The sequence below is a fragment of the Lepisosteus oculatus genome, chromosome 8 (assembly GCF_040954835.1).
Source record: "Lepisosteus oculatus isolate fLepOcu1 chromosome 8, fLepOcu1.hap2, whole genome shotgun sequence".
Classification (NCBI taxonomy): Eukaryota; Metazoa; Chordata; class Actinopteri; order Semionotiformes; family Lepisosteidae; genus Lepisosteus; species Lepisosteus oculatus.
In genome coordinates this window covers 47,703,535-47,715,766 of record NC_090703.1, presented here as the reverse complement: position 1 = coordinate 47,715,766, position 12,232 = coordinate 47,703,535, and the positions used below count along the sequence as shown (strand labels likewise).

At 44.7% G+C, this 12,232-nt stretch overlaps 1 protein-coding gene across 2 annotated transcripts; it reads left to right on the top strand.

Moving 5' to 3' along the window:
- Positions 1-339: 339 nt before the first annotated feature.
- On the top strand, positions 340-11,411 carry rraga (Ras-related GTP binding A). Of its 2 annotated transcripts, none has more exons than XM_006632867.3 (11): positions 340-458; positions 1,430-1,501; positions 1,670-1,818; positions 2,510-2,609; positions 4,692-4,758; positions 5,457-5,679; positions 6,477-6,572; positions 8,514-8,636; positions 9,554-9,645; positions 9,870-9,985; positions 10,497-11,411. In XM_006632867.3, exons 3-11 carry the CDS (start codon positions 1,792-1,794, stop codon positions 10,598-10,600), a joined length of 948 nt encoding a protein of 315 aa, XP_006632930.1. In that variant the 5' UTR covers positions 340-458; positions 1,430-1,501; positions 1,670-1,791; the 3' UTR covers positions 10,601-11,411. The 2 variants fall into 2 exon arrangements, with proteins under 2 accessions (XP_006632930.1, XP_015207263.1); XM_015351777.2 differs by lacking the exon at positions 340-458 and adding an exon at positions 1,151-1,265.
- The last annotated feature ends 821 nt before the right edge of the window (positions 11,412-12,232 follow it).

Genomic DNA, 12,232 nt, shown 5'->3' with positions numbered 1-12,232 from the left:
TACTAGTCCACTATATCTCAGACATAATAGGTTTCAACAGGGACATGTTTTTTTTTACCAGGTAAGTTAGCGATAAATCATTTAATAGATATTACATGAATAAAATTTCCCTGCCATCAAGATGAGATGGTTAAGGTTTGCAGGTGTAGACCTTCACAAAGAAACATATCTTTCGGTGTGAAGTGAGCTACAGCCCAGAGATGAAGACTTACAGGAGATATCAGTTGTAACGCTTAAAAAGGGAATTTGGGGGGTATTTTTGTAATGAACGGACAAAGGCATTTACGCATGCGTCTCCTGCTGTCTGTTGAAATCCACTTCCGGTCCGTCTCACGTGATGGGGGTGGTCTCTGGGGCGTCACGTGAGCGAGCGGAGAGATTCCTGTTTTGGGCCTGACTGAGCATTGCGGATACAAAAGCTTAAAGAAATGGGACACTCGAAGACTTAAATAAACGAAGTAAGCGAGTTTTGTATAATTCAATCCTTTTTATATGAAGGAGTTGTCTGTTTTTTAAAATAATTCTAAGTACGGCTTTGATACGATATCTTCGGAAGAGCTACAAGAGGCTTGTTGTTGCTCTGTTACCGTGAGACAGTGCTGGTCGCTCACTGTATTTTGACTTTCGTAAATGCTTTCTTAATACTTACCAGTTTTATAGTTAGGACGCACTTACTGAGTTGTTTTATACTGGGTTCTTTATACACACACTGAAATTCGTAGTGATTCAAGCACGCCCGTATCAATTTGCCAGTGTCTTCCGTGACAAAGCGCTTGTTTCTCCCGTTGCTGCTGTACATGAAGTTTCAATCACGTCGTCCTCACGGTACCCACCAGTTAACACACAGCTGCCGGTACGGTCTGTTCCTGTAAATCTGTGGGTTATTTGTGTAATTCCGTCAGTCAGTTCAAAGTTACATAATGGAGCTATTCGTCTTGCAGATGGAAACTGATGCTCCCTTTGAGTATTACCGCCAGTGTGTAGTCATATTCTAGGTGTTTACAGTGAAGGTAGCTCAGTGGCAAGAAGTGTAGAATTAAATTCTATTTATAGGCTATACAGGCTTAACCTTTGTCACCAGACGCCCCCTGGAGCTTTGAATAAGCCACTACACTACAGTCGTAGTCATCAGCACATGATCAGTCAGCTTTGTTGTGGAGCGCGCTTGTGATCACCGGACGATAAAAACGGATTGATCTGTCAGAGAGACCCGGGCGCTGAACTTTACATAGGGGTTTTGTGAGTCCGGACATCTGCCAGAAGAGGTCAGTATTTTTTTTTTTGCCAAAGATTATACCCCAGTTCTTTGTAAGTGTGCAGTGTAATGGTGGATGGGGTACCACAGTTCATTGACTCTGTGTGCGCGGTGCACGGTCTATCCCTGTGAAAGCATTCTGGGAAGCTAAATTCATGGGGCTGTCTCTTGCAGATCTTATGCCAGAATGAGGTCATAGACGGGCCTGTGGATTGCGTGTAAGTGCTATCCTTCCATAAGCTGCAGGTTAGTATTGCGTTTCCTGCATTCCCCTGTGTGGCTCCAGCAGACAACTGTGTTCTGCAGGGCGTCTCTGGACTTTGATAGTTCAGTTGCGGCGCCTTGAATTCCCCCTCACACGTGCGCAAGCTCCATCTTTCTCTCCATTCTCGTCTTTCCCTGCTCTCTTCTTAGCCGAACCTCGGGGAAGCAGTCGCCTGTCTGGTAGCAAGAGACGGGGTGCAGCAGAGAGACCGGGGGTGCTCTTTGGGGACGCGGGGCGCCGCAGGTTCAGTGGAAGTCTGGCCGACGAGGCCATGTCGAGCACAGCCATGAAGAAAAAGGTAGGAAGGGGTGGAAGACTGTGGCCGGCACTTTCTCCACAGGGGGAGCGGGACGCATCTATAGTCTGCAACTGTTATTCCAAGATTACCAGTCCTGCGCACCACATCACCACCAGCGTTAAAACCAAAGGTTCAGGTGTCTCTGGTTCTGCTAAAAGCACAGTACGGCGTAAGGACATCTATCTCCATTGAGAAATAGCCTGATATTGAACAGATGCTGCCGAGATCTTAAAGGATCCCAGGGCACTGTTCCTATGAGCTGGGGTCTTAACCCGGGTATCCTAGCTGAGTCCCATAATGTTCTTGCACAATTTGACACCCCTAAAGGTCCCTCTGTATTCAGCTGGTGCTGGTGCTGCACTTCAGTGTACCCTCCTATTAGTGCTTTGGGATTACATGTACTATATCGAATCTTATTGTTGTTATTGTTGTACTAAGTCCTTCTTTAGCTATCCTATAGGTGCCATTCATTCTACTAACAAACATGATAGCAGTGCAGAGCTTGTCTAGTTAAACGCAGTAAACTTGTTTAAAGTTGAACCCTGAATACTGAGGGGGGAAGCTGAGCTGGAAAGAGAGACCTAAAATTTGTATTAGGATCCAAACAGTGATTTGGAGCTTCGGATTCAGATTGTCCAGTAGAGCTGTAAAATCATTGTCCCTCATTGTCTCTGCAATCCTTTGCACACAGGTGCTGTTGATGGGAAAGAGCGGGTCTGGGAAGACCAGCATGAGATCGATTATCTTTGCCAACTACATCGCCAGGGACACCAGGAGGCTGGGAGCAACCAGTAAGCACTGTGCTAACAAGATATGGGCCGTTGTCCCTATAACCCTATAAAAACAAACTAAAGGATGGTATTAGAATCCTTATAATGAATTGAGGATTACATCTGCTGTTCTGTAATACAGTGGTGTGAAAAAGTGTTTGCCCCCTTCCTGATTTCTTATTTTTTTGCATGTTTGTCACACTGAAATGTTTCAGATCATCAAACAAATTGAAATATTAGACAAAGATAACACAAGTAAACACAAAATGCAGTTTTTAAATTAAGGTTTTTCTTATTAAGGGGAAAAAAAATCCAAAGCTACATGACCCTGTGTGAAAAAGTGAATGCCCCCCCCCCCCTGTTAAAACATAAATCAACTGTGGTTTATCACATCTTTGGAAAGCTGAGTTCAATTTCTCTAGCCACACCCAGGCCTGATTACTGCCACACCTGTTCTCAATCAAGAAATCACTTTAATAGGACCTGCCTGACAGAGTGAAGTAGACCAAAAGATCCTCAAAAGCTAGACATCATGCTGCGATCCAAAGAAATTCAGGAACAAATGAGAAACAGAGTAATTGAGATTTATCAGTCTGGAACAGGTTATAAAGCCATTTCTAAAGCTTGGGGACTCCAGCGAACCACAGTGAGAGCCATTATCCACAAATGGCGAAAACATGGAACAGTGGTGAACCTTCCCAGGAGTGGCCGGCCGACCAAAATTACCCCAAGAGCGCAGTGACGACTCATCCAAGAGGTCACAAAAAACCCATAACAACATCCAAAGAACTGCAGGCTTCACTTCCCTCAGTTAAGGTCAGTGTTCATGACTCCACCATAAGAAAGAGACTGGGCAAAAGTGGCCAGCATGGCAGAGTTCCAAGACGAAAACCACTGCTGAGCAAAAGGAACATAAAGGCTCGTCTCAGTTTTGCCAGAGACTTTTTGGGAAAATACTCTGTGGACTGACGAGACAAAAGTTGAACTTTTTGGAAGCTGTGTGTCCCATTACATCTGGCGTAAAAGTAACACAGCATTTCAGAAAAAGAACATCATACCAACAGTAAAATATGGTGGTGGTAGTGTGATGGTGTGGGGCTGTTTTGCTGCTTCAGGACTTGGAAGAGTTGCTGTGGTAAATGGAACCATGAATTCTGCTGTCTATCAAAAAATCCTGAAGGAGAATGTCCGGCCATCTGTTCGTGACCTCAAGCTGAAGCGCACTTGGGTTCTGCAGCAGGACAATGATCCAAAACACACCAGGAAGTCCACCTCTGAATGGCTTAAGAAAAACAAAATTAAGACTTTGGAGTGGCCTAGTCAAAGTCCTGACCTGAATCCGATTGAGATGTTGTGGCATGAGCTTAAAAAAGCGGTTAAGGCTCGAAAACCCTCCAATGTGGCTGAATTTCAACAATTCTGCAAAGATGAGTGGGCCAAAATTCCTCCACAGCGCTGTAAAAGACTCATTGCCAGTTATCGCAAATGCTTGATTGCAGTTGTTGCTGCTAAGGGTGGCCCAACCTGTTATTAGGTTTAGGGGGCAATCACGTTTTCACACAGGGCCATGTAGTTTTGGATTTTATTTTTCCCCTTAATAATAAAAACCTTTATTTAAAAACTGCATTTTGTGTTTACTTGTGTTATCTTTGTCTAATATTTCAATTTGTTTGATGATCTGAAACATTTCAGTGTGACAAACATGCAAAAAAATAAGGAATCAGGAAGGGGGCAAATACTTTTTCACACCACTGTATATTTTATTGCCCCTGTTTTTCTGATTGTTAGTGTACAGACATCAAATAGTTCAGTCTCAGATCTGGCTCGTGCTGTTACCTAATATTGATCTCCCAACCTGTTTTTTTTTAAATTAAATTTGATTACAGATGTTTTTGAGGAAGTCATATGCTGTTGGGAGCGTACCCATATGTTAGCACTTTGTGCTCCCTGTTTCGTATTAGTCCTGGCTACCAGGGGAATGTGAGTTCAGGTGGGTCATGAAGTTCAAAAGGAAGATCAAAAAGAAACTACAGAGAGATTTATCAAAGTCATTAACTTTTTGAGCACTTGGTAATTAAAACCCATTTCTTTCTTGCATTTCAGTTGATGTGGAGCACTCTCACGTCCGCTTCCTGGGTAACCTTGTGCTGAATCTGTGGGACTGTGGAGGGTGAGTTAGCCACATTATCGTGCCCATGAGTCATTTTTGACCCCTTGTCCTTTGAGACACTTACACACCCCTCATCGTCGTTTCACTCCGTCTGAATACGAATGGCAGTGCTTGATCAGGTACTGTGCTAACCTTCAACACTGCCATTTATTTGCAAAACTGAACAAGCTTTAAAAGAAATGTGGCTCTATAAATGGTTATATTTAAAATGTAAGCCATTTTGATGCAAGAATTAGAAGTATTTGCCACCCCCCACCCCCCCACACACACCCTCTTCTGCACTGTTAACATTGGATTTCGCTTGGTTGCGTAACAGAGTCTAAAGCAAAACATTGAATGATGTATTTAACCCTTCCCAGAAAGCTAAATGCTATTTAATTCATGTGGCTCTGTCTAGAATTGCATAACAGCAATTGCATAACAGCTGAGTAGTCAGCATTGAGTGTGAGCCACAAGGAGCCTACTTGTCTCAGACGTATGCCGATGTATTGAAGGGCAGAGTGTGAGCAATAAGAATGGGGGAGACCTGAGAGAACAGCTTTATGTTAAAGAGGTCCTCAAAGCTAGTGTTTACTGCTGTGGAGTGCAAGCACGTGAAGCCATTGGTCATGCAGGTTTGAATGCCAGTGCAGTGGAACTAATGGGCATATCTGTCAGTGTGTTTGTTTTAAATGCCATTTGTTCTGTTCCTCTCCCAGGCAGGACACTTTCATGGAGAACTACTTCACGAGCCAGCGTGACAACATCTTCCGCAACGTGGAGGTGCTGATCTACGTGTTTGACGTGGAGAGCCGGGAGCTGGAGAAGGACATGCATTACTACCAGTCCTGCCTGGAGGCCATTCTGCAGAACTCGCCCGACGCCAAGGTCTTCTGCCTGGTGCACAAGATGGACCTGGTGCAGGAGGACCAGCGAGATCTGGTGAGCAGAGCTGGGCAGCCTGGTCCTGATGCCACCGATGGGGACTGAAGGCCTTTCTTACTGTCTTCTTTCACTTCACTGTGTTTGCTCTCAGTGCAGCGGACCTTCTGGGGCTCATTTTGTCTCCCACCTTTCTTTGACATTGAGATGTGAGTGCCTCTCTTGAATGAGCCCTAGCCAAGGAAATAAGCAAGTTAGCTGAGAGTCGGGCAACCTTCCCAATAGATCAGAAGGAAAAAAATAATGTCACAATTGTGCTCAGTTACAAATACTAATGTGTCCCTCAATTACAGTCAAGGACAAAAAACAAGAGATAGCTGCTGTTAAAAGCTATGAACAGGTGTGGGTCATTTCCCCTCTACAAAGGGGTTAAATGTTTTTATTGAGATCATTACTACTTTACTACTGCCTGCTGGGTATAAATCATTCACTCCTCTGTCCCCCAGCAAAGCGATGAGCACAGATGAGAGATGAGAGATGGCTTAAACTGCACATTCCCTCACTTCCAGCCCTTTGCCAGTACGTACCCCTGGGGAACCCTTCAGTCATGCAGTACAGATAATACTACTTTGTGCAGTAATGCAGTGAACTTGTTAATTCCGGTGATTTATTTTTCTCCAGTGCCTGAGCAGATCCTGGAGACAATGTGGTGTAGCTGATGTGTAACTGAAGTCAAAGGTTATTTTTTTTAGTGCGTGGGAGAGCTGGGCCTCTCATTGGTACAAGGGTCCAGCTTTTAACCCCTTTCTTTCTCCTTCATGATTCCCCCCCCCCCCCCCCCCACTGACTGGCTTCAGATATTTAAGGAGCGTGAAGAGGACCTGAAGAGGCTGTCCCGCCCCCTGGAGTGCACATGTTTCAGGACCTCTATCTGGGATGAAACTCTCTACAAGGTGAGGGCTTGAATGTGTGCTTGTATCTCTGTACCACTGACTCCTGTTGGGTTTGTATGCGCTTTTGTCTTCTGATGTATTGGAGCTTAACACAAGGGTGACCGTAGGACAAAATCATTATTTTTGTCTTGTCGAGGTGGTGAAGACAGGGCTGTTTGGCTTTTAAAAATGTATAAAACTGAAAGTGCAAAAAGTATGTGTTCTCTGTTTCTATAGTTGCTGTCTTTGTAAGATAATTGTTGCCATTTGATTAAAACTTACAATTAAAATGAGTATGGAGTATTCCACATGGGTTAACCATGCTCATGTCTGTAAATGACTGTGGTCAGACTGAACCCCTGACCCCTGCCTCCCCTCTCTAGCATGAGGCAATGCAAAAATGAAAGAAAACATACTTTCCTTTAACAAATCTCTCTGCAATGCATTGTTGTCACTTAGTAATTCAACAGTAGCATAACCACCTTGTAGCCTAATTTCTGATATCCTGGAATCTGGATATTCACATGGAATTCATCAAATTCCTGGATATTCATCTGGAATTCATCAGTTTCCCTTCGGGATCTATAAAGTCTTATCTATCAATCTAAGGTTTGGAGAGCCCCAAGTGAGACTGTTGCTGCTGTTAATGGTTTTGGGTTACCAGTAGGTGGCAGGAGTGAACATGCTTGTTTCATGCATGTTCACTGCAAGACGTGTTACTGTCTTATTATTGACATGCAGCTTGTTGACATGTTTATCAGTTGTTCCATGCTGTCAAAAAGTCCTAAGTATTACAACAACAACCTTTATTCAGGGGCTGTCCATCTGTACGATAATCAGCGTCAGTATATCATTCTTTTACCTTGATAGCCACATTATCACCGTTCATATTGGGATGGAAGACCTCAAAGGAACACCAGTTTTTTTCTGTAATGGATGTTAGTGCACTGGTGGGCCAGTAGGTGGCAATCCTTCCCTGTGGACTAGAACTCCAATCCTGTGCTCCAGTATGGTAAAAGGGGACACTGTTGTAGGAGATGTTGTTTTGGGTCATGCATTAAATCAAGGTCTTAACTATTTGGTCATTAAAAGTCCCATGGCTCTGTAAGTTTAAGGATTTTAGCCTTTGTATCCTGGATCAGTTTCTAGTCTGAGTGTGCATAACATGGCCTCCCTAAACCTCATTTCCCCATTAATTCATCTGGTGTAAGAGTAATTGATCCAGTTATTCTCACCTCCACGAGAAACAGCAATATCCTTTTCTGTATAAACGTGTGTAAGTTTGCAATCAGAAACATGTACCTCCAATGAGCCCCACAGCTGACTGAGAGAACTGTAGTTGTTCCTACACACCTGATGTGTGTGCTGTGTAGCGGAGCTCCTGGTGCACGATGGCAGCCAGGTGGGATCTCCACCTTCAGTGGTGGTTGGATTTTGTTATCTCCAACACGTAAAACACTAACACTGTGTGATCCTTCCAGTTGACAAATGCTCTGGGAATGGAAGGAACTGTTATCACATTTGCAAGAATCAGTCTGTACAGGTTGAGCCATGTGTGAACCCTGGTTCAGCATCCCAAAAATGAGTGATCTGGAAAAACTGCAAGCTGAGACTCTCCGCATTCCATGTTCTCAGCCAGCCAAGTTATTGCATCCTAGATGGCTTTGTTTCTGACAGATACGCCATCTTGGTTAGTAAAAACCCAACAAACAAGTCCTGCGTTTTCTTGACATTTTTGAAACTAGAATAGACTGTAGGAAATGCAAGAATGTATATAGAGGATGTAAACCAAGCCTTAGAAAGCACATCAGGGGATTTTTTTAATTGCATCTGTTGTTATCATTGCCATATGTTACCAGAGCATGGTTCAGCTATTTCTTTCCAAGGTATGTGTGGGAACTGGGGTTGTTGTCCTTGCCGGTGCTGCTGTTTGAACACTGTCCTCGGATCTGTCCCGTCCAGGCTTGGTCCAGTATTGTGTACCAGCTGATCCCCAACGTGCAGCAGCTGGAGACCAACCTCCGCAACTTTGCCCAGATCATAGAGGCTGATGAGGTGCTGCTGTTTGAAAGAGCCACTTTCCTGGTGAGAGCTGGGGCCTCAAACCTTGTAAACAGAGTGCATGTCTGTTACACCACACTGGTTGTGCAGGAAGATGTCAGGGTCATGTGAATGGCAGAGAGAAGTAGGAAGGAGGAAAATGACCAATAACCGCATAACAAGTGCGAGATTTAATCCCAAGATTTTGGTTTGTTACGCAGTTTAAATCCACACCAGATAAACTCTACCCAAGTCACCAAATTCTTTCTCGGTTGAAAAATATAGAGAGTTTTTCATTTTTGTTTGTTAAATTCGCACCTTGTATCGCTTTTCAGTTGCATTTAGAAAGCAGAGCAATTCAGACACTGGCTCTCTTGAGAGTCTTAAGAGTGCTGGAAGTTGTGGCTGTCTTAATTTCTGGCTGAAGGCCTGCAGTGAAACGCTCATTTTATGGATACCTTTAAAGATCGGCCGAATCCTTGTGTCACTTTGAACCTGGACTTGTTTATCCCTAATACAGAGGGTGATAAATTTGGGAATGTTCCACATACATCCATGATTAGAGCTTGGCACTCCCAGCTGGAAGTCGGCACCTAGCATAAATAAACATGCGGCTGCGTCAAGCCAAGAGTAACAAACTTGTCCCTCTGAAAGCCAAAGCATTTTTTACAAGCAGGAAGAAGGGGGTAAGTTGCCGAAAACATGACTGCTTTTCTGAAAGCTGTCTCTTTGCAAAATTATGGAAAGTGTATTAATCCGTATATCTCCAGGGCATCTTTAAAGAAGAAAAGTAGGAGGAGTGACTTTTTCAGTGAACCAGTTACTGCTGGTTTAGGTCCATTCCATAACCCTGTTATAATTGAATCCGAGTGTTTTAAATCTTGTCGGAGCGGAGACTCTGTGGAAGCTCTGTGGTCTGGAGCTGGCTGACCTGATGTGTCGTGTCGTGTCGTGTCCCTCAGGTCATTTCGCACTACCAGTGCAAGGAGCAGCGAGACGCCCACAGGTTTGAGAAGATCAGCAACATCATTAAACAGTTCAAGCTGAGCTGCAGGTACAGTTCTCCTCCCTGCCAGTGTGCGTCGTGCCCTCTCTCTCTCTCTCTCTCTCTCTCTCTCTCTCTCTCTCTCTCCCCCCCCCCCCCCCCCCGTCCATTCGCTCCTACTCGAGCTGGATCAGAGACGGAACAGAAAAAAAAAGCCACGAGGCCGTCTCGGCCGACACGCAGCGCTGCGGCGGTGCCTTCGTTCGTTTGATCCGTGTCATTTGTTTTCGTAGCAAACTGGCCGCCTCCTTCCAGAGCATGGAGGTCCGCAATTCCAATTTTGCGGCTTTCATTGACGTGTTCACCTCGAACACCTACGTGATGGTCATCATGTCGGACCCCTCGATACGTAAGTACCCCGTGTGTTAGGAACGTCGCTGTTTTGGCATTTCGCACTGTGGCTCTGTAACAGCATTTCTTTGATGCAACTCTAAAAATTCCCATTTCCCCCCCAGACATCACAGCATAGCCTTGCAGTACTTGGACAGTCTCCCACCTTTACAGGACACGCATGAAATGTGGCTGGACCTCCTAGATTGAGTGCAGAAGCTCTTGAAGTGGTATCTGTTTCCAACAGCTTATCCCTTTTCATTAGATAAGGGAGAAGATCAATTTTCCAAAATCAGGTGCAGGTTATTGACACAAGAGTGAAACTGCAGCTCAAGGAAAGTGGCTTCAATCCTGTCCTGTGGCTAGGCTGTCCTCAGATTAGCACCCCTGACACAGTTTTAAATTTTTACTTTGTTTCCCATTGTGCCGCCTGGAAACACGGATTTAAAAAGGTTTTCGGGTGGGTTTTTCTGTTAAACCACCATATGGCGCTGTCCAGTCTCACACACCCGCCCTCTTTCTCTCTCCAGCCTCTGCGGCCACGCTCATCAATATCCGCAATGCCAGGAAGCACTTCGAGAAGCTGGAGCGCGTGGACGGGCCCAAACACAGCCTGCACATGCGTATGCGCTAGGTAACATCCCCCCCCCCCTCCTCGGCAACCAGCCAGCCAATAAGGGAAGAGGGAGAGGACGGGATTCCTGGACTCAATCAGCCAATCACTCATGCACTCAGCTGCAAGTGAGAGGGGAGGGGTGGCGGCCATGCTCTGAAATTCGCTCACACGAGCTGGAGAAATCCGAGAACCTTACCTGTATCGCTGTCCCATTCAATCATATTGCGTTTTGTACCATAATACTAAAAAAACAAAACTTTTGTCAGCCTACAGATTTGCATAGAAGTGTGTCTTCAGCTTTTTTTTTCCCCTCTCTTCATTATGTTTATTGGGATTATGATGTGACCTTTTAGGTATGTTTATAGGAGTTTATCTTTAAATTGAACGTCCGAGAATTTGAAAAATAAATGTCACAGTGAAAATGAAGCGCTTTCACACCCTGTCGCTTTATTCTCTAGGAGTGTTTAGGGGAATTATTTGAACTTTGTGCCACGTGTCTTGGATTATATAGCATTGTGCACTGTTCTTAGAAAATGCCAAGTGAACGTTCAGGTTAAATCATGGGAGGGGTCTCTATTGGCAGAACTTGTTTACATTTGCAGGGGTAGTCCTGAGCGTACAGAATGTATAGATATTGGCAGGAGGACTCTGGATAGTTTGGAATATGGGGTGGGTGGAGCAGGGTACTTGAGGGAAGAATTGGCGTGTTGCTTTTTTTAGGACTTGCTCATTCCCAGCAGACTGCTGAGAATGCCTTGTACTGACTTTTTTGGACCTTGTGCAATTGTTTTTCTTGGACTGCCAAATAAACATGCAAATTAAAAAAAAATACAGCGAGAGTGCTGGATGGAGTGTTGAGTTTTATTAGGTTGTTTTTTTTATGCTCTGGCACTGAAGGACAGAGAAATTTGGAGCAGAGGAGCTTGACTTTAGTTGGCATACTCACCTGCATCACTGATGAATGTGGTCCTGCAACCTGTGGTTCTGGCTGAGACTGGGCCTTGTCAGAATGGACTGCTTATTAAGTAGGGGTCCTGGAGAGACACAGTACATCACGTTTAACAGTTCACCTGAGCTTCCAAAGTTTGGGGAAAAATGCGTAGGTAGTTTGATAAACTCCGTAATTTAGTTATCTTTCAGAACCAAATTATGAGACCACCTCCGCCACCTGGGAACCTGAGCACCCTTAAGCTATCAGGTTACACCCAGAATATAGTGCTCCCCAAGATGTTGCAGGACCAGGTCTGGAATCCCCCGTTTTACAAATGTGTTTTTGGCACACGTCCATCCGTAGTAACAGAAAGTCTTGAGTGTTTGTCTAGGAAAAGCATGAGATGTTCTAGTCAATAAAAACTGTGGCTCTTCAGTTATAATAATTGCTTACACTTATATAGCGCTTTTCTGGACACTTCACTCAAAGTGCTTTACAGGTAATGGGAACTCCACCACCACCAATGTGGAGCATCCACCTGGATGATGCGACGGCAGCCATAGTGCGCCAGAACGCTCACCACATATCAGGTGTCAGTGGGGAGGAGAGTAATGAAGCAAATTCATAGATGGGGATTATTAGGAGGCCATGATTGGTAAGGGCCAATGGGGAATTTGGCCAGGACGCCGGGGGTACACCCCTACTCTTTTCAAGAAACA

Coding starts and splice junctions, on each gene's coding strand:
- rraga (XM_006632867.3), top strand. CDS start 1,792: ATGTCGAGCACAGCCATGAAGAAAAAG. Junction 5,680..6,476: donor AGGAGGACCAGCGAGATCTG/GTGAGCAGAGCT, acceptor GACTGGCTTCAG/ATATTTAAGGAGCGTGAAGA. Junction 9,986..10,496: donor CATGTCGGACCCCTCGATAC/GTAAGTACCCCG, acceptor TTCTCTCTCCAG/CCTCTGCGGCCACGCTCATC.